Here is a 27,565-nt window from a genome sequence, read left to right on the forward strand (position 1 = left end):
TGTAATGAGAAGGATGACAAAATATGACCAATAACACCGAACACCTCACTGAAAATTTAGACTTTTATTTAAAATACTATTCTAGAAAAGGCTGGGAAACAGCAACTGATGTACCAGGAAATAATTGCTGTATTTTAAAACAGTGGAAATATGCATTAAAATGTCATTTAAATTTTCCATCAAATTGCCATTCTGCTTCTTTCTAGTCTAGTGGGTATGACAAAGGTCAAAACAATGACACTGATTTTGAAATCTCAACAGAAATAATTAGTGTAAATAGAAGTCTTTTATGTTTATGTATAAACCCTTAATTTAAGGTAATAGAAGTAGCTTTTTTTCCCTGTTCAGGAAAAAATTACATGAAATGAAATTGTAGGGATGTTCTTACATTGTTTTAAGACTGAAGACAGCAATAGGGTGTTGGGGGAATTACTGGACAATATGTAAGAGAACAGTTTGTGTCTCTCTGGATTTGGTAAAACCGAAAAAAAAGTCCTACATCTCTTGTCAGTAGTTAAAGCCCTCAGAGCCTCTTAAAAAGCTCAAAGAAATTGGTGAATACATTTTTCAGGACTTTGATATGTGTTGGATCAGGTTTCTCCTGTAAGAAGGCTTGGAGTTACCTTATATGGATTTGCACAATTTATTTCTGTATTGTACAGTTTTCACACATTAGTATTACATGACCTCGAGGCCTCTTTTGCAGGACAGGGACTTTCTGCATATTTCTTAAAACCGGATATGCTGAAACATTTCTGAATAGAAAATATTTCTTTAGCATCACTTGACTGTCATAGCACATTTCTTTGTAGCACCTAAGTTTCAAGCATCCTCAGCCAAACTCCATGACCAAGTTATGGGTGACATATGGAGCTGTGAGACTCCTGAGATGGAGTCAAAAGGCAAGTGGGAGTCCATCCTAGTGATTATAATCCGTCCCAGGAGCACAGGCAGTGAAGCACTTTGATCATAGGGGTCTGATATTGGATAAAGTCACTCTGGTCAAACTGTACATTACAAGTGTTTCAATTTTATTTTTCCAAGTAAAACAGAGCAAAACAACTTACAGTACAATTAACAGACTAAAGTATTGCAGAAATAATATTTTTTATTAAATGACATTGTCAGAATTAGTTGAACACTTTCTATCTAATTTCACCAAGTGACCTTTCCTTCTCCATAACTTTATGTTGAAATACAACTTTATGTTGAAATATCCCTAAGTTTTTGTTAAGACCATCTGTCTAAATTTAAATATTTCAATTTACAACTAGGAACTGTATAACTACCTTTTTTTGGCCATCTTCCAAGCTGCTACTACACATTTACTGCTTTCAGCACTACCTAGAAATGGTGGAATTGCTCTGATGGCAAGGAGGAACCTGTTGATGTTATTACTGATCAGATTTAGTTAGGGTATATGCAATTGAAAGCAAACCATTTGTTGATAGCATCTGTGCCGCAGAACAGTTTTTTCACACAGGAGGATAAGACCAGTACTGAGTCAGAGGGAGATCCATCTAGCTCACATTTGCCTGTGTGGGTGGCAGCTGCTGCAGAATAGGAGTAGCCATATCCAGCTGTGGAAAGCGGTGTGGCTAGCCCAAGCCCTGCTGTTTGGAAACCAGACTGCAGTTGCCTGGAGTCTGTCCTTCACAGGGTCAGTTTTGTTAATTAAGTGGGGTCTGGAGCTCCAGCCACCATACTGGAATTTCTGGGTCTGAGACCCTTGAACTGTCTGGAAAAGTGGTTCGGGCCAAAAAAAAAAAATCCCAACCCAGGATTATGCCCTAGAACCTGCAGTTCACCATCCACAGTGACAGGGAGTAGAACAATTGCATGCTCATTCAATATCCAGTCTCTCTTGCTGCCCAAGAAACCAATAACCGCAAAATCAATAGTGAGTTAACCCAGATAAGACAAGAGAATAATGTTCTGATTTCAGAAGTAGGAGAGGCCAACAGTCCATGCACGGGAAAAAAATAAAAGAAAGGGCAAGCATGTAATTATACTTCCCAGTACACTCCAGCAGCCTGTGGCTCAGAGCTGCCCTGTGGTGGTATTTTTTGTGTTTAAGTCTGAGCCTGAAGCTGTCTGAGGATTCTGACGGTTGTGTGTACATGTGATGGAGGCTTGGTGGGAGCTGTCTTGAATGGGGAAGGAACAAAAAGATGTGACACAAAAGGAAAAGGCATAACACAGCAGCGATTACAACAAAGAATATGAGTCAGAAGCTGTCAGACATGCCCAGCAGCGCTTGTGGCTCACAAGAGGGGACACAGAGTATCAGATGATGTAGCAAACATCCCTTAAAGAGGATATTAAACAGAGAAGACCTGGAAACATGAAGTACTGATGAAGACCCGTGGGAACAGAGATAGACTGAAACACGTGGAGGTCAACACAGTAGAGAAACTCCTTCTTAAAAAGTGACGTCCCTAAATCATAGGAAGGCTTGGGTTGGAAGGAACCTTAAAGATCATCTAGTACTAAGTACAAAGGGATATTGGAAAGAAAGTTGATTGAGATAAATTAACTGTCCACTTGATGTAGACAAATCTTCATCTTACAAAGGGGACAGGGAATTCCAGGCCATACGGGAGGAGGAAAGAGGATGTCCTTTTGGAAGGGAAAAGGCAATGCTTCTACTCTTCCCATTAAAGCTTTGACAACGCTCTCATCAAATCCCATCAAATTTCACAAACTACTTTATTCCCACTCATCTCTCTGGCACTGGTCATGTCAGTTGGTGCCCTCTGAGTGCTGGATGGGGCTTGGAACAGAACAGCCATTGAGGAAGAGATGCTGGGCTCTCCCACAGTCACTCCACAGGATGTGGGAGACTTGCCTTCACATTCCTCTTTTTGCTAGTGGGTTTCAAGCCCACAAATATTCCAGGATCCCTAAGAAGAAATTCTAACCACATATCTGTTTGCTGGCTGAAGGATGGGCTCTCCCAGTTTGCACAGAAGTTTTAGGAATTTGGAAGAGGAAGGAAATGGGGAAAAGAAGAATATGAGGGAGACGGGTGGTGTATGGGTGTGTTCCCATAAAAAGCAAAATCTGCCTTAGAGATAATATCTATCTATCTGGAATATCTGTCTTCATCTCTCACTTCCTCTTTTCTCCACATATTTTGGTGGTTAAAGCGTGGGGCAAGAGCATCTGGATTCAATTCTGCCTCCACGAAGGAAGACATAAAAGCATGTCCCACGTCCCTGGAAAGTAGTACGATCATCTGCTCTTCTGACGTGAGAGCAAACGCATTTGAGTAAGCCCACCTGTCAGAGCTGTTCCACATTGCTCGGAATAACTAGAAGGAAAACAAATTGGGGTTTTCTGACTTAGTAGGATGCAGAAAGGATGCTCAATGCAGAAAAGAGACAGCAGAAATTAGAGAAAGGTTTCATGTCAATTATGATGTGATGTTGAATGTATATCCTGAAAGCAGCAATGCAGGGCTGAGGTGTTTCCTGCTCAGCACCAGTCCTTGGGGGTTTCATTCCAAGTACCTGCTATGGAGAACAGGCTACAGACCCAGCTCAGGACAGTGTCCCAATGCTTTGGTAAGGATAGCATGAAGTTTGGAGTCACAGTGCTCAACATGGCAGCCCCAATGCACTGCAAGTGATCAAAGCCTGCATAGTAGCTGAATTTTTTCCTCCTTTATCACCTCATTTGATCCTGCAGCCAGTGCCACTTAACAGTTCAAATAAAGACTGTAGTAAAAGCTGCCCAGGAACATTATAAAGCAGAGACAGGTTTTACAGTATGAGGCCTCCTAGCATAGCATAGTCACTATAGCATAGTCAATAGCAAAGAAATGCACTTGTACTTTTTACCTTTTTATGTATTATCAGTTATCGATAGGTCTGTAGTGCTAAAATTTGTATAACTCCTTCAGCAATGCACCAGGACTGAACAGAATCAGCAAGGGTTTCAGGAAATATTCAAGTAGAAAGCAAATCCCTCAGCATCATTTAGCTTGGAGACTGAAGAAATAGGATAGTTTCTTCACTTGCAGACGATTACACCCTATTCTGCTTCATCATACAAAAGCACAATAAAAGAACAAACTGAAACAGGGAACACTGCTGTTTATTCTGCCACACTTTTGAAGATCTCAGTTCTAATTACATATCATAAAATACTTCGATGGCTCATGTAAAGACAAAGTGTGAAAATGATACTTTGCTAGTTGAGAACTTTCTACTAATTATAGTTTGAAATGTTTGCATTTTCTTTATTTTCTCAAAGGCAATTGCCAGCAAGCTGGTAAAATTGGGTGAGACTCTAAATACAGTGCTCTTGTTCCAGATCTATTATGACAGGGTGATGGGATTTAAGTCCCAATGAGAGCTTGCAACTGTCCCATTCTTATACCCACACTGAAGAAAGATTTCTAACTGGAAGCAGGACAAAGAAATACTACCAGAATATCAGAGGAGTGAAAAGATTTCAAAGTCAAGGCTAAAGCGGCATAATTACTAGCCACAAATACATTAGAAATATGAGGGTGGAAAGGGATCTTATTTAAAGTAGAGGTCTACAGACAAACAAATGAATATAAATTGTCAATGATTATTTAAGCAGGAAATCAGAAGAAGGCTTTCGTAGAATCATAGAGTATTTCAGGTTTGAAAAGACCATTAAGATCATCAAGTTCAACCATTAACCTGTCATTGCCAAATCCTCCACTAAGCCGTGTCCTTAAGCACCATGAGAACATGTCTTTTCAATATCTTCAGGAATGATGACTCAAACATTCCCCAGGCAGCCTGTTCCAACACTTGACAATGCCTTTGGTGAAGAAATTTTTCCTAATATCTGATCTAAACCTCTTCTGGTGCAATTTGAGGCCACCTCCTCTTGTCCTATTGTTGGTTGCTTCAGAGAAGAGGCCAACACCCACTTCTCTACAGCCTCCTTTCAGGTAGTTGTAGAGAGTGATAAGGTCACCCAGGGCCTCCTTTTCTCCAGGTTAAACACCTAAAGCTCCCTCAGCCATTCCTCTTAAGGCTTGTGCTTCAGACTCTTCACCAGCTTCATAGCTCTTTTTTTACCCATTTAAGGAGTCATATTCTGGAATAACTGATCATTTAGAGTAGATGAAGCACAGAACTTCTCTAGAAACCACACTAAATAGATTTTATCTGAGAAAGGGATTATTGAAGTGTTTTATAAGTCTTGCAATGGCAGGAGTCTACCTCAAAAGGCCTTTTCCAGTCCTTCTTCTGCTTTTGGATATGAAGAACTTTTGAATACTAAGGGCAAGATACTCCTTTGCTTGCACAAGGTGCATGTACCTTGAAGCACAGGGGAATTACGTGGTTTCTATCTTAGGGGAACAGAATATGTGGATCTATAAAATAAGGCTGTTTCTCATGCAGTTTTAAAATCATAATAGGAAAGAGTTTTACTGGACAAAGGCTCATCATCTAGGCATTTTCATCAACATGAATGGAGAGGTTTAGAGAATGAAACTGCAATACAAGATTGCCATTCTAAGTTCTATGTGGCTTTCTTCTCTTGGAGACCAATACCTATTCTGCCTGCCAGCAGAAAACTGAATCTCACAAAGAAAAGGAAAGATTTCAAACTCTTGCAATAAAATAGACACCGCTGGTAGAAAGACTTCCAGATTAATAATTTTGTAAATTGAGAAATTAATCTGGGAAGAGCGCAGGGAGAATTCTGCTCCATACAAATGCTCTGGCATTGCAGCCAACATGCACTGCAAGTCCTTGGACTGTATTTACAGGTAATAGTATTGTCTCCCTCTTTTACAGAACAACATCTTTCCCTGGCAAAAAGTCAACATCTTAGCCAGTTTAGTGCTTTTGGCTTATTTTTGGTATCCAGACATCTTTTAATTAAAAAAAAAAAGGCAAACAAAGCAAAGCAACAAACAACATTTGGCTCAAGGTTCATTTCTAGTTACAAGGCTCACCATTAATTAAATGGCAGCTTTTCAATCCTGTCACCACACTTATGGACAGCAGAGTTCAAGAAGTTCATGAACTGGTTCCCCACAGTTATCTTGAACATGAACTCACTGTTTAGTCAATGGCTTAGAAAAACAAGGCTGGACAGCTGGTCTCTGTGTTACTTACCACAGTCTCAGGGCTGGGACAGAGGAAATTTAGGGAATATTTCCAAATACAGTCTGCCAGATTATTCAAATCTACAATACATCCACATAGATATTAAATATTATTTGCTCTGGAACTTAACGTACACTGTAATATGCTCCCTGTTTTATGGAGTGTGAAGGCTGACATTTGAAATTAGTGCTATTTCAAAGCCTGGTGTCTGGTTGCTACATCTGGCTGTGTCATGTAGTCTGGGGAAGTGCCCTACCACAAGGACTTGAGCCACAGAGGATGGTGAGACAGATGAAGCTAGATAATCTTTTTTATGTCCATAAAAAAGGGTCAGGGTCAGTCTTTCAACACCAAGAAGAACTAAGACAAATAAACAGAAATGGGACACACTGTAATTAATGGCTCCAGAACACAATAAATCCAAACAGCTTCTTATTTTCTATTCATGGCTCTCTTCAGACTAATATGAAAGTTTAGAGGGAAAACAGGGTCTTCCCTCTTAACTATTGAACTGGAACTTTCTGACAGAACCACTTTCAAACTAAATATACATGTAGACAAAGCACTCCCCACATCTCTTTCCGTATGTATGCATGTCTGTGCCAGTATGTCATTTGAGAGGGTTCTTCCTCTCCCAGTGTTTCCTCATTCTAAGAAAACACCATGTTCTCACGTTATAACTGTGTAAGAGCTTTTCAAAAATGTTGCCACGTGGACTAAGATACCAAATACAATTTGTTCCTGCTCAGTTTTTTTATGGATTCTCTGGTGATCCAAGCTGATTTTCGTTTTGAAGTTCTTAAATATTAGCCTTGAAGCAGAGATGGCTGCAAAGATTATTTTCAGCACAGATTAGCAGATTCACAAACACTTCACCATTGCTCTGTGACATGAAAAGCTTTGCCTTATGAAAACTAAAGATTAAACCAATGAGTTGATAAACATGATTTATTAGTATTATCCCTGGCCCCAAACACGTGTGCACACACACACATACACACACATGTGAAAACTGTATTCAGACCTCAGCAATCACTTTCATCTTCCCGATGGTAAGATTCTGAATCTTACTTCATTGCATGCTGGTCACATTTAAGCTTTTTGAGTACAAAATACACTGACTTCAACAAAATATTTCCATTTAGAGTCAGAGACTTCCTTCTTGTTTATACCCCACCTCCAGCACCCCGAGACATCATCTCTCCTCCTCTTTGGCTTTGGCACTGGAGAAAGAAAGGAGGAAAAGCAGGAAAGGGAGAGGAGGGACAAAGTGAAATTCCCAGAAAAGGCCATGTTGCCTGTGCAAGCTTCATGTCCTGACGCCTGTTCAGATCAAGCCTGCAGTCCTGCACACTAACTGGCAAACATATACTGTGTGATTTGAAAAAAAGCTTCTGGTTAAGCATCATTCCTTGAGGCTGGCTCTTCGGTAGGATCTTCTTAACAACTGATTTTGAAGCAGTTTATCTCATTTTATTATTAAAATTCAGGCAACACCTCTTCGTGAGATGTGTTGAATTCCCCCCTTCCCCTACCCCCACCGTTTTGGTTTTTGGTTTTGTTTTTTTTTATTTATTATGAATAGCTCCACTCATGTGGATTGTCAGTATGCCAGCCTTTGTTGCAAATAGTATGCTGTCCTTCTGTGCCCTGAGCCTCCTGGTTGGTCTGGGAAATGCAATGTGCTAGGAGTTTCTGGCCTCCTTTGGGGTTAGGTATGATGGTCTCCACTGTGCGTAAGCAAGTGGTTTCAATCCTTAATTGCAATGGGGAAGTGGTCAGACAACATACAGTCCTGGCAGAATAATGGCAAAATGTCTTGGAAGAAAACCAGAAAATAACAAGTACGTTACATACAAAGTGAATATGTATTTCTAACATAACCTGGAAAATGTGTAACATACAGGAAAGTAAAATACAAATATATTTTGATGGTTCTTCTTTGAAACTGGTGCATTATCTCATGCTATTACCTTATTCCTCTTTACAGAAATTAAAGAAGTGGTCTAAACATTTTCTTTTTACACCACAATTACACAAATCCAAATGCTTATTATGAAGAAATGGATGTGGGTTTTGACTATAATTATGAATTGAAAGTGAGCTGTCAGTCATCAGTAATGAAGCATCAAGTTATAGCTGTGTTTCTCTAGGAGAGAGAATTGCTTCATCACAGCAGAACAGTAATACCTCACTCTAGACAGCTCACCTCTTTGAAAGAGACAGGAAATCTTTCACAATATCATTTTGGTAACTTACTACATCCTTCTGAGATATGTTTTACTTTATTCACTTTACAGAGGATTAAACAGAGACATAGAAAAAACTTAGCAGCTCTAAGTCTCTCTATAATTCAACATGACAGCTGGGAATTATTTCCAGGAATCGTGTTTCCGGTGCTTTCTTACAATCACTTTAGTGATTCTCTCAAAAACATATTAGCCAGGATAAAATCCAGCTCACACTCCCGATCTTGCCTGTGAAGCTGATTTTGTGAAGCTGATTATCTGAATAAACACTAGCCATCATGTACATCCCTGAAGGAAAAAAACAAACAAACAAACAAAAAAGCAAACAAACCCAAACCCAAAAACTCACATCTAAACAAATAAGGAACAATATCTCATCTGAGAGTGTCAGAGTGGGCTATTTGGAATTCCAGCTCTCACTGCTACTTTCAGAGAAGGTTGCACACTACTTACAGTCAGACACACTTTTTTTTATAGATGTGGATGCGTTCTCCCTCCTGCTGACCTTACTTTGTATCCATGACATCTTAACACTACAGACATGAAGATGCCAGGACATTGTGTATATAAGGTGATACAGGTAAAAACAACACTGAAGATGCTGGTGCCCATTTCTCAGCTGGAGCTCCTGTCTCTCCCATAAATTGCGAAGTATATTTCTAACTACATCAGTATCATTGTACTCACCTAACAGAGAGGGACGTTGAAGCATGGTCACTTCAGGATGATCTGAAGACCACTTCAACTCTGTCAAGTTGCTGGGAAATTAAATGAAAAGAGTTTTCCACTGCCAAATCCGTAGGTATCCCATTTGGCAGTGCTGCCTTCTCTCAGACCACGTTATTGTCTGAGAGCCAGGCCAATGCTACCTCAATACAATACATCAGGAATATGTATACAGATACTAACAGAGCATCAAGGCACCACCCTCTGAAGTGAAACACAGCAGCTTTGTCCTCATCCCACTACTCTCACACCTACTTTTCTGGCCTGTAATGAAAAATTGTGCATCTATGAACTGTAGCTCTGGTTTTAGGTTATAGGCTTTCCTGGCTATCTAATAAATCCTCAGTCTTGTTCAGTAAAGGTCCAAACCTCTCTCTGATTTTATAAAATAAAAGTAACCCAGGCCAAAATAAAATATTACTTGGAAGATAATAATTTAAGACTCTTTTTGACAGTAGAAATTATTCCTTTATTGTCTTGGAATATATGCACAAAAAAGGCACAAGTGTTGTAGCTTAATTCAGCAAGAAATGAGTTTACATCACCTGAGAAGTAGCGACAGTAATTCTTACAGAGCAGGTCACAGTCTCATCCTAAATAATTTCTGTCTTGAGAAAAAGGGGAGTTGGCTTCTGATGTTCATGGGACCGTGGAGTCATCTTGCTCTACCAGAAGTGCATGTATACCTGAGCTTCTCCAGGACACGTTTTACTCTAAATCCACCTTGATTCTAGTGGACGTGTGAAGATCTTTATAGCAAAAATATTTATGGCACCTTGTGTTGTTATCTGTTGCTTGTTTAGCTGTGACATCGTGAACAGCATGTCTTGATATACCCAGCATTACTCCAGCTGCTCCAAGAGAAGGCAAAACCTGAAAAGGAGCTTTCCTTAGTCAGTCTGGTGCTGGGAGAAAAATTCCTCCACACTTCCCACAAGGCAACACCCCTAAGATACTGTAAAACCTGGCGTGTTTGTAAACTGCTGCTTCAGGGCTGGTTTGGACCTATTTCCCAGTTTCTATATGCATCTAAATTTTATAATTCACCTGAAGTTCACTAGCTTATTTGAAGCTCAGTCACCATCATGTGGGGAGAGAAGAAATATCAATTTAAAGGTCATTAAACCCTTATCTGCCAGTCCAAATGCCTTTGATGATGTTGAAGAGCTTGCACTCAGAGGCTGTGCTCAGCCTGACCAGAGAATGGCAAGTGAATGGATTATAATTGCAGCTGCTGCTGTTTTGTCTGCATGTAGTAAGGAAAAAAAAAAAAAAGAAGAGAGAGAATAGAGGTGAGGAGGGGATTCATTACTTCAACTATATTTCTGAATTAAAAATACAATATTTTTATGAAAATGAGGATTCTTCTAGGAAAAAAACCCACCTATATACTGTGGAGAGCGAAAAAAGAGAGGTTCTACTGAGGACACTGTTTCAGTTGTTTATAATCGGAGCCCTTTTTTCTCTTCTCACTTAGGACTGACCAAGTGTTGCACATAAAAATATCTTGGGGAAATGTCACTGCCATTTTTCAGTATATTAGAATGGTTTCAGATGGTTAGATAAAACTGCTAAGACATTTTCCACCCGAGATCACATTCAGAGCTCTGAAGCCCAAGTGAAAAGTGCAAATTGGTTTGTGCAGTTTCCATTTGCTCTTTTCATTTGCTTGCAATACACCATTTTCAGTATTAGACCTCGATACCAGGGGAGTTAGTTATCACAAAACAAGCATAGCTCTCCATTCTGGTAAGAGTTTCCCAAAGGTCAAGTGTTGTTCACTCTAAAACTGTGTTAAAATTTAAGCTTCAGGTATGGTTTTTAGAGGTTGCACTACATCCTCTATATGGGAGTCATTATTGGTTGAATCTGGGGGTCGATTAAGCTTAAAATTAACCTGAATGTAGTTCTACAAGACAAAATCAACATACAAAACAAAACAAACAAAAAAAAACCCCAAACAAAAACCCCAAACCAACAAGCAAGATGGAGTGCACAATTCATTTTCCCTAATACATTTTAAATTAGTGGCATTTATCATAGAAATTAACCAAATCTGGTTTTTACTAGCATATAATATCTATCTGCCAAAATGAAGAATATCCATCTGCCAATATGAGGAAATATTACTGGAAAGAAACCCTGAAGGAACAAAAGTAAAGACAGCAGTACCATGTTTTATTGTTGTAGTTCTTTGTAACTCAGTTTTCTGTTCTGTAATAAACTGCCAAACCTCTTACAAGACTAAGCTTATTTTCATCACTAACCTTGTGCAGTAAAAGTGAAAGTAATGTAGCAGATGCAGGTTAGTCTGTTCCCACAGTGACAGGTCATCTACTTACAGGGTAAATTTGCATAGTATCAATGAGCCTGCAACCCACCACGAATTGCAATACAGCTGCAGGAGTCAGTTTAAAGACAGCTGACAGCAGACAGGAATTGTATGAAGGAAAGTTCCCATTTTCCAACCACAAGCCAGAAGGCAAAGAGGGGATGGTGGGAAGACAACTGATTACCTAAAATGCCCAGATGTAGCTTTTCTTCTATATCTCACCTTGAGCTTGCTAATTTATAAGGCAGCAAGGAGAAATCAGCTTTGTCTACAGCACAACAAAGGTCCAAAGAGTAATACATGAAGTCTAGGCTGCAATTTTCTGGATCTCAGTGTGAAGTCACTGCCAAGTCAGGTACCTGCAATAGGGATCTGTGCATCAGTAACATCTCCTTTTTGTTTCTTGAATATGAAGTCATAGTTTGGCCATCTTAGGTAACAGGTAGCTTAAATCATACCTCATTCTCTTGAGCTCAGAAACTATGGTAATTGCAACGCCAAAATAAGGCAGCTATACCAAGAAATCTGAATACGATCCAGACTCACCAATACCAATTTTGTAATCCAGTTTTAGATGTGTTGCAATGATTACCAAAGAATTCAAGAGAACAGAAGTGAGAAAGGTCAAGAGAGAAAAAGTAAACAGGGTCACTGAGATTTTTCACAAAGCAGCATCCTTGTGACTTATTTGCAAATTTGAAAGTGTGTTTGGGTTTGTTTTCTCACCTAGGTAGATGCCAGAGGTTGTTTTTCCTGTCTCTAGTCTTACTCAACACTTTTTGTTATAATATTCAGATCTAGCTTCTTATCAGTCAGTACATCTTTCATTCTCTGGGTTGAAATTGTTGATATTAGATATGCAAACTTAAGGACAATTGAAAAAAACCCCAAAACTAGTCAAAACCATTTATTTTGGACATGGTTAACGAGATATTAGCAGTTGGCAGACAAGAAGTCATTCTGAACTACAGATGTTTCAGTATCTGGCTTTAAAGGGATTTTCCCTGCAATTATGTTACACTACCACAAACTCAGTTTCTCCCTTAGTTCAAATGGCAGAAGCCCATGTACTGGACTGAAATGTTCTAGTACTTCAAATTCACATTGCACAATGCTGCTGAGCACTGGGAACTCTATCCTTTCATTTTACTTTTTTAAAAATCTAGGAAGGAGACACACAAACCTGTTAAGAGCATATAAAAGATTGCAAAAGAAGTTCAGAAACATGGGACTTGTATATACACATTATAGTATTTTCTGTATATATTGAATCATGTGCAATTTTCATCATTAGAGTATTTTTTATTGTTTATTTTCTGGTAAGCCTTATTTGGAGATATTATTTTGGGCAAGGTTTCAAAAGATAGAGTATCGTACAGAACCAGACAAACTCTCTCTCTAGAGTCTCAAGCAATTCAAGACCAGCTCCCACAATGAAACTATACTGTGTGACCCCATGGAAGTGGGTAGAAATGTACCTCCACAATTTTTTCAGTCCTCTGAAACTCAGCTGTGCACCCAGTCCTTTTCATAGTGAGATAGCAGATCCTTGAATATCTCCTGGCTGTGACTCCTAGAGGTCCTGTTCCCTGTTCCCTTCCCTTCCCTTCCTTTCCCTTGTTCAGTGTCACATATGAATTTGATGACAAATTCAGGAGGTTGCAATGACAAATTAAAATACGTTTTCATTATCAGTGGCTTATTTCTTTATTTAAATGGCTGCAAGTCCCTTACTCTTTTAATATTTTCTGTTACATTTTACTTAAAACCAAACAGAAAGATAGGCTATAGTGGTATCAATTTTCCTAAAGTGCAATTTCTGTCTCAATATATATTGTCCACAAATGTTATCAGATCTCAAGAAAAGAGAGATTCATGGCAAAGGAGAATATGTATTCCCATAGCCAGAGGGATAGGGATAAAAGACGGAGTGGGAGAAGGAAGACAAGGTTTGAGAATGAGAGTGATGACATCTGTTTTCTCAGATGAAAAGTTATTTTCCTTTGAGAATACTTAACATATTTATCTTTTAAGGGAGGAAAAAGAATTCCCACTAGATACACTGAAAATTTGACAAAGGTCTGAGAAATAGGATCTTCTCAGGCTTTGTCTGTAGGTGGGTAAAGTCATAATAGCTCTGTTTTTCTTGGTTTTCTTTACATGAGAAAAACTGAGTAAGAATGCCTTACTATGCATAATTCTGAGGATATTCATTTCTTTGAGTTCTTTTTACACTGCATCTCTGTCAACTGAAAGGTCAATTTAGTTATTTTTCCCTCCCTCAGATCCTATACCGAGGGAAAAAAACAAAACCAAAACATGTAGACAGGTCTTTCAGATTTCAATGAAAATAACAGATGTTACCCATCAAAACATCTTCCACCCAGAGAGAGGTTGACATCGCCAGAGAGTGACTGAGGTTTTCCTTCCATCAGACAGAGCTTTATCTCAGGCAGAGTCAGACGGTACTCTGCTTAGCAGAAGCAACTGTCATGGTTTCACCGTAGAACATCCTCTGCTTTGGGACTGAAAGGAAACCTTTGATCTAACTGCATCTAACAAGTTATCATGTAGGTGATGGAGCATATTGACGGCAAAAATGACTGGGCTCAGCATTTGTTTGTTTGACATGGTGCATGCAGAAACTTAACTTTCATATTGTTTTGGTCAGATGTAGGTGTTACATTCCCTTTATAGTGCCTGATCAGTGCACTGGGAAGACCACCAGCCTTTTGGTTGAGCTCTAGAACAGACTCTTATTTCGCAGTTTATTTAAATTCATGGTATGAAATCACTGCAACAAAATGACAAAAGCCATGGAGTTTACAGACAAACTAAAACCTCTTCTCCAGTGACTGAGATGCAATTATAATATTATACTTAGCAAACAAATATTTTTTAGCAAAGACTTAGTTTCTCCCCTAAACCAGTGAATAGCTAGGAAAGCTTCACTTCACGTGTGCAATACAACAGTGATCTCTAATTCAGCGATTTTCAAACTGACTGAAATTAAGCTCTAGCTCAAACTTCAGAGCACAACACAGAAAACCTGATCTCTCTCTTCCTCTGTGTGTATAGTAGATCAGGTAAGCTGGAAACAATCATCAACACAAGTCCCATTGGTCAGATATGAAGATAATAAAACTACATAGGGCAGAGAAGCTGGCAATGGGCTCATCCATCACATGGGACTGTGAAATAGGTGGGACACCTGAGTTTAGGCAGGTCATGCTGGGAGCCTGGGGTACTTTTGGCAGCTCTAGTACCCCCTTACACCAAGCCACCCATGTCAGAAGATATATTTGATGAGAACATTTCAGCTAGAGTTTGGGAAGGACACATACTGAATTTTAAATGATACTCAATACAACTGTCTGAAGGTTGAGAGTAATGAATTACATAAGAGCCATAAGAGATATACAGTTTTAACAACTAACTGGGGGTAGAGCTCTCCATAAAAAAAATCTATCTCTAATTGAAGGTGCATGACACGCTTGAAAATGGGTTCAATATTATCAAAACCAAAGTGTTACTGCATCAAAAAGTGGTGAGCGGCAATAAAAAACCCAAGGCCAGTCATAAGTAAGGTTGTTTGTCTATGTTAAAAGGCACTATCACCATTAATTTTTTTCTGCATCTGATGGCTTTCTGACAGCCTTCAGCAGGGTCCTAGCCACGAAGTGCACCTTTGGATTCTGGGGGGTACACGGTGCTGTTACTTCCTTTCCTGGGCAGGGCATCTCCCAGCAGAACTAGCATTTCAGTTCCTGAACAGTTTTTACTAATTGAGTTCTGCACATGTGTGTGGTATTAAGGGATAATGTTGTGGCTTTTTACATTGTCTGCAAGTATGCAGAGCTGCTGTGCGTTACCGGAGCTTCTCAAGAGATCTGTTAACTGCTTTTTAATATTTTAACCTCTGACCTGCATGTTAATGTGTTGTTATAATTGGAAAAGTCACTCTCCCTTACTCAGCAGTTTTCCTCCATGTGTGTGTTCCAAGACTAACTTGCTGACTTTATTGACACACATAATAAGTTTATGGCTTTTCTTCTTGCTGGATACAGTTATTGCCAAGTCCCAGGCAAACAATCTTCAGTCTTGATGGAAATACATAAGGCAGAAAAGCATAAAGTCTGACTTCTTTTTTATCCAGGTCTGGGGTTGCTAAGTTGTCAGGTAACAAAACAATAAGATAGTTTGGGAATGCATCATTTCAGCAGAAAAAAATGTTGATCCAGCCCAGCATTTCTGTCAATACAGGTTGGTAGAGTACTTTTTCTCAGTCTATTTCTGGCCATGAGGGTCATTTGTTCCCTATTAGTATAATCTGTGGCCATCTCTTAGTTATTTAAAACTGGATTTGTATGGTTTCTTATACTTTCCAAATTTTTCCACAAAAGTCTGAACCAGAGTTCGTGGAAACAGAATCACAGAATATCTCAAGTTGGAAGGCAACCATTGAGTTCAACTCACTGCTCCTCTCAGGACTACATAAAACTAAACCATTTGACTAAGAGCATCATCTATACACAACTTGAACTCTGACAGGCTGTATCATGACCACTTCCTTGGAGATCCTGTTCCAGTGACCACCCTCTCAGTGAGGGTCACAATTGGGTCGTATTAATTTATGCTGAAGCATGGCCAAAAGTAGCAAACTGAGCATTTGATTTTAATTTTAGGTTTAGGAGTAGTGTTGTCTTGAATAAAATGGCATTTTAAAAAAGGAAAGAATAGAAAAGTGGCTGTGAATAGTTAGGATCAATAGGAAAAGTGGAGATTTCCTACCACCGTATAGAGAACAGTAATTTGAAAAGGATGGGTTCAGTAAAAAGAAACTCATTTGATATAAAACGTTAGCACCTCCCTAGACAAGCAACTTACTACTGTCTCACATCTCTCTGCATTCATTAAGATCTTTTTATTTTCTTCTGTTTATGCTCCTTTTTAGGATTTCTGCAAGTTTGCTTCAACATCAGCTTAAGTCTTTCAGCAGAGTAGGAAAAAATTGAGTTTTGCGAGTTGAAAGCTGATAGTAAGGCTAAGCCTAGGACCTGGCCAGTATCATGACAGTCCGGCCACCACAAAGGAATGGAAGACTGGTATGAAAGGGGCAGAGGTGAGGAAAGTCTTGCATAGCCATATGGCTATGTGCTGCTGCTTAGGAGAAACAAGCCATGAAATAATGACTTGTAGGGGGTCCCACACAAGCAGAAGTTGCCACACAACATGCCTCAACTGCATGTCTACCTTTCCAGGACAGAGACAAAAGCAGGAAGAACAAGAACTGCCCAAGGCAGTTGTCTTTTCTGCCTGTATCTAAAATAAGGCCCATCCTGCTATACTGGAAATAGCTGGAATCAGAACAGTAATAAATCAGCGTATCCCAGCTATCCCAATTGAATGCACTCATGGACAATTCTGTCTATGTCTTGTTTTGGGGATTACATTGTGGGGCTGACTCCCCACCAGGTGTGTCTCAGGCTATGACCTCTGTGATCACAAGGTGTGCTGGTTCATGAAACATATACTGAGACAAGTAAATTTGGTGGTTTTTTTTAATGGGTCAGATTTTAGCTATATCAGCTTCCTGAACTGATTTGCCACAGGTTCACACTCAGTAATACCAACACTGGAAATGGATGGGAAAGGACATTCAAGGGCACAGGAAGGAGAGCTGAACCATATCATCTTCAGTTTACGTGAGCTTCAGCTATTACAAAACAACAGTGTAAGAACTGTGGCTATGGGAGAAGGTGTATAGCAAGGCACACACTGCATTACCATCTGCAAGTACATTGTCTGGCCCTGAATCTACTCTGATGAATGTCATACCTGAATAGCCACTATTACGGTAAGGTGTAATTTTTAAGCATGCCATGCTTACCTACAGTGGTAAGAACCACAAATGACTCTTCTGAGTTTCATTTCCTCTGTGTAGTCATGGATTTTCCAGGCAAGATCAGCACCTTTCCTTGCAGCCCAATCAAGCAGACCTAAAATCTCACAACAGAGATTGACATTGTGAGCTCCCTCAAATTCAGCTTCCCTTTGTCCCAACATTGATTTTTTGTGTTGTTTCTAAACACACAAAAATGAGCATCGTAATCCTACAGTATGAACAGACAAGTGCTGCAGCATGAGTCATGAGTAGTAGGGCTTCTTACGTTAAAACGTTGCCAGGGTAGCCAAGACAACCATATTACCTTCCCACTGCACAGTTTTGACAAGGATAAAAGAAAATACTGTGCTGTCCTGTGGGAACGTGGATGACCTCATATGAGAAGGAGTGAAGTGTTAATCGGTCATTGCATTTTCTTAATGAGGAACCGCATTAACTGTGTCGTTTGGTATTATTGCTTGAAGGTTTGGGAAACTAAGTTACATTCTTTCAGCTCTGCTCCTGCGTGTAGTGAATATTCTGTGCAAGTGCATACCTTACCATAAGCAAAAATGCTGTGATCGATTGTGAGTGGTCTTGTTAACAAGAGACATTTCCAAATGGCAACGTTTGCTTCAACAAACTGTGAAAAATGGAAGTACCAGCAAAAAACAGTAATACCAAACTCACAGCAGCAGGTGCTGACTTTGGAACAGTTCTCTTTTCATTTTTAGAATCTGTTACTACTTTGCCAATGTTCAGTAAGTATGCCAGGAGATTCAATCTCCTTTTTTCCCTTTTTTTTCTTTTTTTCTTTCTTTTTGATAAAGTGAAATAACATAATACTTTTGAATGCATATGAATAGAACAAGAAATATCTTGTGAGGAAAATGTATTTAATAAAACTTTAGAAAAAGTTAAAGGTCTGGTAGGCTTTTTAAAGAATATAATTTTGTTCTAGGAGCTATTTTTATTTTAACCATTTCCATTTTTGTTAGCACAGCAAAAAAAAAGGACAAACAAAAGATTTTTATGTTATTCTTGATGCACCATTTGTCCTACTCCAGCATAAAAAGAATTATTTTAATCACTCAAAGATGAAAGGTTTTGGATCTCAATGCATCTGGGTATCAGATGGATCTGTCTACTGTTTCCAAACTGTTGTGCAGCAAAAGGGAGCAGCACATTTCTGTCCTCTTTCTGGACCTGTGAAGAGCTGAGATTTGCTGCAAAGCCAGGTAGCACAGAAGTTAAATAATTTGGAGAGATCCTCTACCAGGACGCTGGTTCAACACCAGCCCCAATTCTGCTCTGGCACTGAGGGGAGACTGCCACAGTCAGAGGGATTCTTTCCACCCTGCAAAGATAGGGTTGAGGGCAGCAGGCTCTGCCTACAAGGAGGTCTGGCTACCATGTCTCCCTGAAGATTGAAAGCATAGGCTTGCTGCCAGGAGGAAAAGGCTGGGGAAAACTGATGACTTTGGGGACATTGTCACGTCAGGAGCACCACTAAAATGCCCTGCTGGCTGCAGCCCATTGCCAGGTGAGGACTTTCATGAGGGGATGGATGATACTGAAGAATAGCATTTTCCCACTTCCCAGTATTGTGTTTCCAGCTAAGGGAAGTTATCATTAAGTAGCTAGATGTTTCATGTCTCCAGAAATATCCTGTAGGCCCAGGAATACCTTGCCTTCTCCTCATCTAGAAGGTAAGGATGCCCACACACACTTGAGCATGGTCATTTAGGGAAATCAGGTCACTCTTGGGACTTTGTCGTATGGCTTTGCTGCCTTTTTTTTTTCCCCTGCACGAGGCAGAAATCTCTGAGTTACTGCAACCGCTGTATGTTGCCTTTGTGCCTTGTTTGTTTGGGTTTTTTCCCAAAACCTTGGTCCACTCTTTCCAGGAGACAGTGCTGTGGTCCCTTGATGGCTTTACAATGACCCTGATGAAGGCATCAGATGTGCCAACTGCTCAATTAAACTTGTGGGTATGCCAACAGGAAAGGCATCAGCCTACCCTACTGAGTCTTGGGTGCACTATAGGCAGAAGGATTTGGTGACATGGTTTATAGGACAGTGTAGTTTCAGCTAGGCAGGGGTGAACACATGTCCTTTCAGCACAAAGACAAGCAGAAGTTTTGTTGGCTTTCCTGTCCATTTACCTGCCACTGAGTATAACCTAAGAAGTGGGGAACAAAGCCAAGCGTTGATCTTTTGGTACTGAGCCCTGGGTGTCTAGGAGCCTGGACTGGGTTTTGTTTTCTCAGCAGTTAGCTGCTTCTATGAAAGGATGCTCTGAATAAGAAGTCATACTCTCTATTTTTAGATATTTAGCTTGGCATGCTCCAAACTGCTCCCAAGCTAAATAATGAAGATGTTCTAACAGAGATGTTGTGCATTCAGAGAGAAAATTAATTAAGAAAGAAACAATCTCTTTAAAAATACCGCAACACAATACTGCAATAATGCAGGAAATACTTACATTTACTGTATTACTGAACAAGTGGAAAGAGAAGTATAGAGGAGGCTAAACCCATCTATTTGTTATCTCACATATTGTTTGGAAAAAGAAAAAAAAATCTTCCCATTTGGGTATGTGTAATCTCAGAAACTCTAAGCCTCAGGCACAGACAAGAAATGTATATATATATATATAAATCACAAACTAGGACAAATTCAGTTGTCATTTTCACTTTCTCTCACTGTTTGGAAGATTAGCTGGCTAAGCAAAATACTTCTGTATCTCTGGGTAACAAAGCAAGATTTGGCTGTTCTTCAGGGTTGTGGGTATTCACTGTGGATTTTACTGGTACATTCTTGTACACTTTAGGGGGAAACTGTCTTATTGTGTGATGGGCAGAAAGGGTTAAGAACCCACTGCTGTTTTGTGTGACAATATTTTTTTTTCTCTATTTCATTTTCTCTGTAGAGCAAAGTAGTTCTACTTTCGCTTGTTAATGAACTGAACACTGCCATCTTGTGGGGGTTTTTTAGCAAGCAAAATTACTCTTTAATATATATTATTAAATATATATATAAATATATAAATATAATATTAAGTATTTCAAAGGGCAGGAATAAAAGGTACCCATGAAGATCTTGACAACCACTCCTTTCCACCTCCATTACAATGCCTCTTTTTACATCTGTGGTCTTTGTATGTATCAACCTAAAAATTCAATTAATGAAGTTGAATTAGAAGTGTAATATAATTTTAAAATCTGACCTGTATATCTTTGAACCTTCCTTCCTATGGTTTTGGGGTTTTTTTTCTGGTTTGAGGTTTGGGGGGTTTTTTTATGTAGATTGAATAGTGGCATGTGAACTTCACAATCTGGGACTTTGACATTTCTCTGCACAATTTTGAGACTACTTTCATAGACCATGAGCTCAAAATCCAGTAACAATTTTTTGACTCATAGGCTCATAGTGGAGGGGTGATTCTGTGAAAATATCCTGGATCCAAACCTAACAGCTCTTTCTGAGAGGTACTAATTGAAAGGCTGTTCTTTGAACTCAGTTTTAGGCAACAGCTGTGAGACAGTATCATTTGAAACACTCCAAGGTGAAACCAGGAGCTCAAGATACTTCAGTATCAAGACTGCTTAGCATGATTCTCCAGTACAGGAAGAGATATTAATACAGTCTCCCTTCATGAAAATCTTTGAGTAAAACATAAACTTAAAAAGAGATAATTTCTCCTGTTGTCTAATGAGTTACTTTTTACACAGGCAGATAGAGATAGGAAAAGGGGGAATGGTTTTAAATTATAGGGAGAGAGATTCAAATTAGCTACTAGGAAGAAATTCTTTACCCAGAGGGTGGTGAGTCACTGGCATAGTTTGGCTGGAGACGTTGTGGATGCTCCATCCCTGGATGTGTTCAAGGCCAGGTTTGATGGGGCCTTTGAGCAACCTGGTCTAGTGGGTGGTATTCCTGCCAATGTCAGGGAGGTTGGAACTAAGTGATCTTTAAGGTCCCTTTCAAACCAAACCATTCTGTGATTCTATGAGTTTAGAGAAACACTTTAAGGAGAATTGTCAGTATAAGAAAATCAAGGCATACCTACACATCAGTGCTGTTAGAGTGGTCAAAGTACATCACAGAGAGTCAAGAAAACCAATCATCCACACATTCAAGTTTCTTCTCTCCAACAGGCATTGACAATGCAAGTATGTCTACAGCAATGTAGGTAAAAGTATGGCAAGAATGAGTATTGGTGAGAATCCACTTCTGCAAACCATAATTTAAAAAAAAATTGATAATTCAGTAACACATCACCGAAATACTCTTTAAACTGAAAGTACAGAACAACTGGAAACTGAAGCTGCCCTCAATGGCTTTGATTTGGTGACATTAGCAGTGCAATCTTTAGCAAAACCATCAAGGACAAGTCTCTTATTTACCACAACATTTTTGCTTCGCAGTATATTAAAATCCACTGTGAGAGTTACCCAGCTGACATACCATGGAAGAAAGTTTAAGAGCTGTCCCAGCCCATTGCAGCCACACCTTGAAGCTACCTGGGTCATCCCTGGCTTAGAACTGGCAAGAAGCAGAGTGCTACCCAGTATCTTGCAGCTCCCAACTCCTCCTCACTAGTGGCTCAAGAGACAATTTTATCCCTGAATAACTGTAAGCCAAGAAGCTACTATGCAGCCCACATTTCCATAGCACTGAGACATGGGCTGAGAGCAATTCAAAATGGGAAGGCAAAGCCACCTCTGACTGGTGCTTCAGGTGATGTCTAGACCACCACAAGGCACCAATGCCATTGGCTCAAAAACCTGGTCATTACCCACAGCCTGGAATAGCAATGGTGTTGTCCAAGACAACATTTCTTGCCTCCTGCCAGGAATAAAGTGCGTGTCACTTGATGATGAGGGATTTTTCCTGTGACTCAATGCCTGAGGCAAAAGTTTCAGTGACCAAAGTCCCCCACTTACAATCCCTCAGTCCAAGAACAGTGCCCTCACACCTGCCTTCCACAAATTTTGGGCTGTGCTTAGGCTTGTGGTGAATGCTACACATCCCAAACCAGCTCTGTGGGCCAAGGAGAAGACACTCAGCCTTGAGCCAAAAGAGAGAACGATGGAGGCAGCTCCCTATGTCCACCAAGTAGTCCTCCTCCCAAAGTCTCTGGAGAAAGAGAAGATATATGTGGCTATAGGATTGAAGTATATGCATATATTTTTTTTTAGATAGATAGATAGATAGATAGATAGACAGACAGACAGACAGATAGATAGATAGATAGATAGATAGACAGACAGACAGACAGATAGATAGATAGATAGATAGGTAGATATACTGCAAGAAAATCAGCCCTGAAGAAATTGCTGCAGGGCTTGGGCAGTACCAGAGGTTCTATAGCATATATGTGCAATGCGTGTGGGCTTTCACTGCAGTGTGAGTGTGTGCAACTGCCTGCTGTGTTGACATACACAGATCTCTCCAGTTTGGGAGGAGCTCCTGGAAAAAGTTCTTGGAAGCAACCTAAAAAAAACACACTGACGACCACAGGAGGACTGCTTCTGCTCCATTGGCCCTCCAGTTCTTCCCACTGCCCCAGAAATCCCCCATGACTAGTGAAAACAATTTACCTCCAGGACATATGGAGGGGAGTGAAATTTAGTATGGCAACAGAGTGGTTATATGTCCATTAGTTAGTCTTGGTGCTTTTTAAAACATTTTTTCTCCATCTATAAAACGGACTTAATGATAATATGGTTTGGTTTTTTTTTTTTTCAAAGAATATAGAAAGCCACAGCTTAGAAGTACTGCATGTAACAGCTTAAAACTATTAAGAGTGTCTTCATGGCTCTGCTCAATGAAGCAGAAATAAATTGCTTAGATAGAAAGAATTACAAATAGTTTTATTAACATTTGCAAAGTACTTTAAGGGTATAACATGGAGAGTGGAAATAAATATTGTATAAACATGCTATTATTAAATGACTGCTCTTCTCTGGGAAATTACATGGGAGTGGTTTTTCCATATTTGTTGTGACTCAGTGATTTCAGGTAAAATATGTGTTTCATAAGTTAAAAAAAAAAAAGGAGAACTCTTAACTGTCAGCTCTGTCAACACATATGAGGAGTCAAAAACCCAGCCATATTTTGCCTGGCTTGTTAATTAACACCAACAGCAGCGATGTTACACACTGAATGCTCTTTGCCATTGCATTCCGTTCTATTCCACAGGATTTCATTTGTGGATGTATTCTGCCTGTAGCTGAAGGACTGAGACACTGTCAGTCATTGCTTATTTCACAGTGCTACTAATGGACATGGAGCACAAAAGCCTTCAGCTCTCCCTCCCCATTTGGTTGTGGTTTAGCAGAGTCTCCATATGTTAAAATTGTTAAACATTTCTTTTAATTAATAAAGGCAACATTGACTAAATTCACATTGAGAATATGTATGTTGGGTAAGAAATACTGTTTTCACACAGTCATTCTAAAGAATGCATTTTGAAATACTGAATTACACAATCATTTTTTGTCAAAATACTGAAAAGTATTCAACTTCTCCCTGCCCGAACAACCTGTCAAATGTCACTTCTTTTTCAGTGCGGCTTCTAACCAGTGATGTTTAGCACAGATAATTATGCCTCTTCAAATGTAAAGTAGTTAAGTTTTGTAAAGCATGATGCATGAAGCAGTTTTACCAGCTGTTTTCCCAAGTCTGAATTTCTGAGCTAGACTGATACATTGTGATCCTGGTGCAGGACTTCTAGTGGTTTCATGAAAAGCATCGAGAGGGGAAAACATTGTTGTATTGTATTTCTACTGTGTTTGGATTATGGTCCATGTGGGCTCCAGCACCCCCAGAAGCAAGCTGAAGCTGGCCTTGTGGCCATCAACACTGCTCTGAATATGGCTTATGGAAAAGTTCCATTTAGTTTTACACTTGCAATAACATTATGCTTTGTATGTTATTTTTTTGTTAGCTGAAAAGCATATGTTTTGACTTTTCCCATCAATGTAGGAGCAATGACTTGTATTTTAAGTCATGAGACAGAAAAGAAATAACAAAGTCAAGGCTTTCTTTGCAAACTGCTGCACCTACGCAACATTTTTACAAGCTTTTTTGCTAATTTGCATAATTGATTTTTGCTATTTTTTTACTCAGTTTTGCTAATTATCATCATTCAATTTTTCTCCAAAATAACAATTTGTGAGGACACCTTCAAAACGCAGAAGCAAATTTTCTCTATGAGGGTATTTAATTCTGCAATTCTAGCCAAAAAGTGCTGACATACATAAAATGCATCAAACACATTACCCTCTTCACTGGTCCATAGAAAATCTAATAGAATCAAGAGGAGAGAAAACTTTTTTGCAAGGTGTTCTGACAGTGGAAGACTGGATTTCATAGTTTATAGAGATTTATTACACCTAGTTTATTACCTATGAATTGATTAAAACTAACTCATGTCAGATTTTACATTAGTGACCAACAGCCATCACTCTTCAGACCTTGCCAGCTGACGCACAACAAGAAGAAATTTGCTCATATGAGATCAGTTGTGAAGTTAAAACTACTTGAACTAGTAAGGTATAAAGACCTGGTACTGGACTTCAGATACTGTCCATCCAATAAGTATTAAAAAATATAAAAAGTGGACTTTATTTTCTAATACCAACATCATGGGTTTTGAAAAGCAATCACTCTAAAATGAAATAGCTGTGGATTTTACTAGCAGACCCATCAGCTACTCATCTCTTTGAACTGACTTCTACTCTGTAAAAGCAAGCTCCTCCATGATGCTTAAACATTAATAAATCTTGGCAAAATTATGAAAAAACCTCACAAGATTTCTAATGGATCTGGTTTTGTAAGTATACTTATTTTACTGTCAAGTAAACTGTTGATGTGAACGGAAGGATTTTTAAGCGTGAACTTTAGTTAATGAGAACCACAATTAAAAAAAATCCCCTAAACCAATGCTTATGTACTGATACACGCTAGGACCCAGCCTGCCTTTTTGAAACCACACTGGGTAACAGCTCAATCTTCTGAATGTCTCCACAAGTACTTTTCTCTCCTTGCTGACTGTAGGGAGAACTCCCTGTCAGGAAGGAATATTTCACCAAGCATGTAAAGCTTAGGCCCCTGCTAAGCTACGTAGAATAGATCCCATATAAACACACAAAATGGACATTAAAAAAAAAAAAAAGCAGCTGTTTACTCATGTAAATTTACTCTGGGTGTTGTGCTAAGTATGCCTACCTGAAAGCTGACCCTAGTGACCTTCATAGCTTGAGTGAGATCCTCAATATTTCTTAGAGTGAAGCCCCTGCTAGATGACACTGTTAGCTGAGGGACTGTCCCCATCTCAAAGCTGACAGTTTCATAACATCCATTTTCATAATCTGGATTTACACCTGACGAGAAGATGGTTATATGTCAGAATGAGAACACGATGTCGGTGAACTTTGCCTTCTATTTTGTAGGATGCAAAATTCACCCATGCTAGTTATTAGAGGCAGAGCAAGAGTTAAATAAGCCATGGGGACAATCCAGCTCACAGCAGGCACCACAGCTGTATCTAGCTGCCTCTAGGAACACAGGAGCATAAGCACACATAACCATCCACATCCTTTGGACTGAGCTGACATCAGCTCAGCCTCACAAGTGGACTTGGTGCCTGATGTGCAGATGAGTCAGTTTAGAAATCATTAACTGACCTTCTCCTAAACTACCACTGAAGATATTGAAGGTGTCATCACATTCAGCAGAACAGACACTGAAAAAAATGATACTGGAAAAGACAGTGCACTTCTTTTACCTAGCAGCAAGAAACTTTTTTCAGAGAAACCATCCATTTCCAGAACAATGTTCACTCAAAGTTTTATCCCCAGTGACTATTCTTGATTTTTTTTCCACAGGCTGCATGTAGATAATACCTCTGTCTTAGTGACACACCATACTACACGCAGAGGAGTCAGACGCAGCAGTGATTATCTTGTGGACAATCCCTTGTTTCTCTGGGAAATGTTTCAGAGATGAAGTAACAGTAACCACATTGAAAAAAAAGTCAAACAAACAGTACAGTATTATGGCAACTGATTACATCTTGTTCAAAAAAACATTAAGGTTTCTGCTCTGTCTTCTTTTTTTTTTTTCAACTTGCACACGTATTTTTTCCCAATCTCTGTCCTTCCTCCCGCAACACCTCCCCCAAAGTCTTCCTGCTGAGATTTGTGTCCAAAGCAAAATAGCTAAATTAACTGCTTAGTACTCTTCCCAGAGGAGATCCAAACACACCGGTTTCAAGGCTGCTAGTCAAGTAGTGCATTTGACTGTGAAATTAAATATGGCCCTGGAGATTTCTTTTGTGGTCACACAGAGGGATAGTGTAAATTTCAATTTACAATACACAATGTTCACAGCAAGATGATCACAAAGTTAGTAGTTAATGCAAATTAATGGTCATCCAAGTAAAAAAATGTAGTCATACTCATGCAATGATCACTTATCACTCCTGTTACTTCACAGATTGATCCAATTCCTAAACAAATCATTTTAGGCTACCCCAAAAATTAAATTGCACCAAGAATCAAATTATCCTTGGAAATAGCCAAGTACATATAAAGTTCAAGGCTAGAGAAGAGCAACAAGGCTGGTGAAGGGACTGGAGCATAAGTCCTATGGGGAGAGGCTGAGGGAGCTGGGGTTGTTTAGCCTGGAGAAGAGGAGGCTCAGAGGTGACCTCATCACCGTCTATAACTACCTGAAGGGAAGTTCTAGCCAGGTGGGGGTTGGTCTCTTCTCTCAGGCACTCAGCAATAGGACAAGGGGACACGGGCTTAAGCTCCACCAGGGGAAATTTAAGTTGGATATCAGGAGAAAATTCTTTACAGAGAGAGTAATCAGGCATTGGAATGGGCTGCCCAGAGAGGTGGTGGATTCACCACCCCTGGAGATTTTTAAACGCAGATTGGACGTGGCACTGAGTGCCATGATCTAGTAAATGGACTGGATTTGGACCAAGGGTTGGACTCGATGATCTCGGAGGTCTTTTCCAACCCAATCGATTCTATGATTCTATACCGTGCACCACCACTGCACCTGGCTTTAAGTACACATTTGTATCTAAATGGATTTAGATCTCCTGGAATTTACACACAAATATATAAATAAGCATTTACCCTAAAACTATTTGGGCTAGGAAAGGAAAAGCTCTAATTTAGAATACAATATGAAGGATGTCCCTCTGGAAGCTACATTTCTTTAAAGTCAGGAGAGTCCTGGTTAAATG

At 39.5% G+C, this 27,565-nt stretch overlaps 2 protein-coding genes across 2 annotated transcripts in view; both read right to left on the reverse strand.

Annotated features, from left to right (window-relative positions):
* The window catches only part of TNFSF11 (TNF superfamily member 11), a 46,815-nt gene extending 29,429 nt beyond the window's left edge, over nucleotides 1-17,386 (reverse strand). Inside the window, exon 1 of the mRNA XM_051778744.1 lies at nucleotides 17,302-17,386. The gene's annotated coding sequence lies outside the window, so the exon portion shown is untranslated. The remainder of the gene's footprint in view (nucleotides 1-17,301) is intronic.
* The window catches only part of AKAP11 (A-kinase anchoring protein 11), a 99,370-nt gene continuing 89,020 nt past the window's right edge, over nucleotides 17,216-27,565 (reverse strand). Inside the window, exon 13 of the mRNA XM_051778661.1 lies at nucleotides 17,216-17,410. Within this exon, the coding sequence (XP_051634621.1) occupies nucleotides 17,339-17,410 (72 nt within the window). The 3' untranslated portion in view covers nucleotides 17,216-17,338. The remainder of the gene's footprint in view (nucleotides 17,411-27,565) is intronic.

Source organism: Manacus candei, unplaced genomic scaffold (assembly GCF_025592945.1).
Source record: "Manacus candei isolate 608988 ecotype Guabito, Panama unplaced genomic scaffold, ASM2559294v1 h1tg000014l, whole genome shotgun sequence".
In the NCBI taxonomy this organism is placed as follows: Eukaryota; Metazoa; Chordata; class Aves; order Passeriformes; family Pipridae; genus Manacus; species Manacus candei.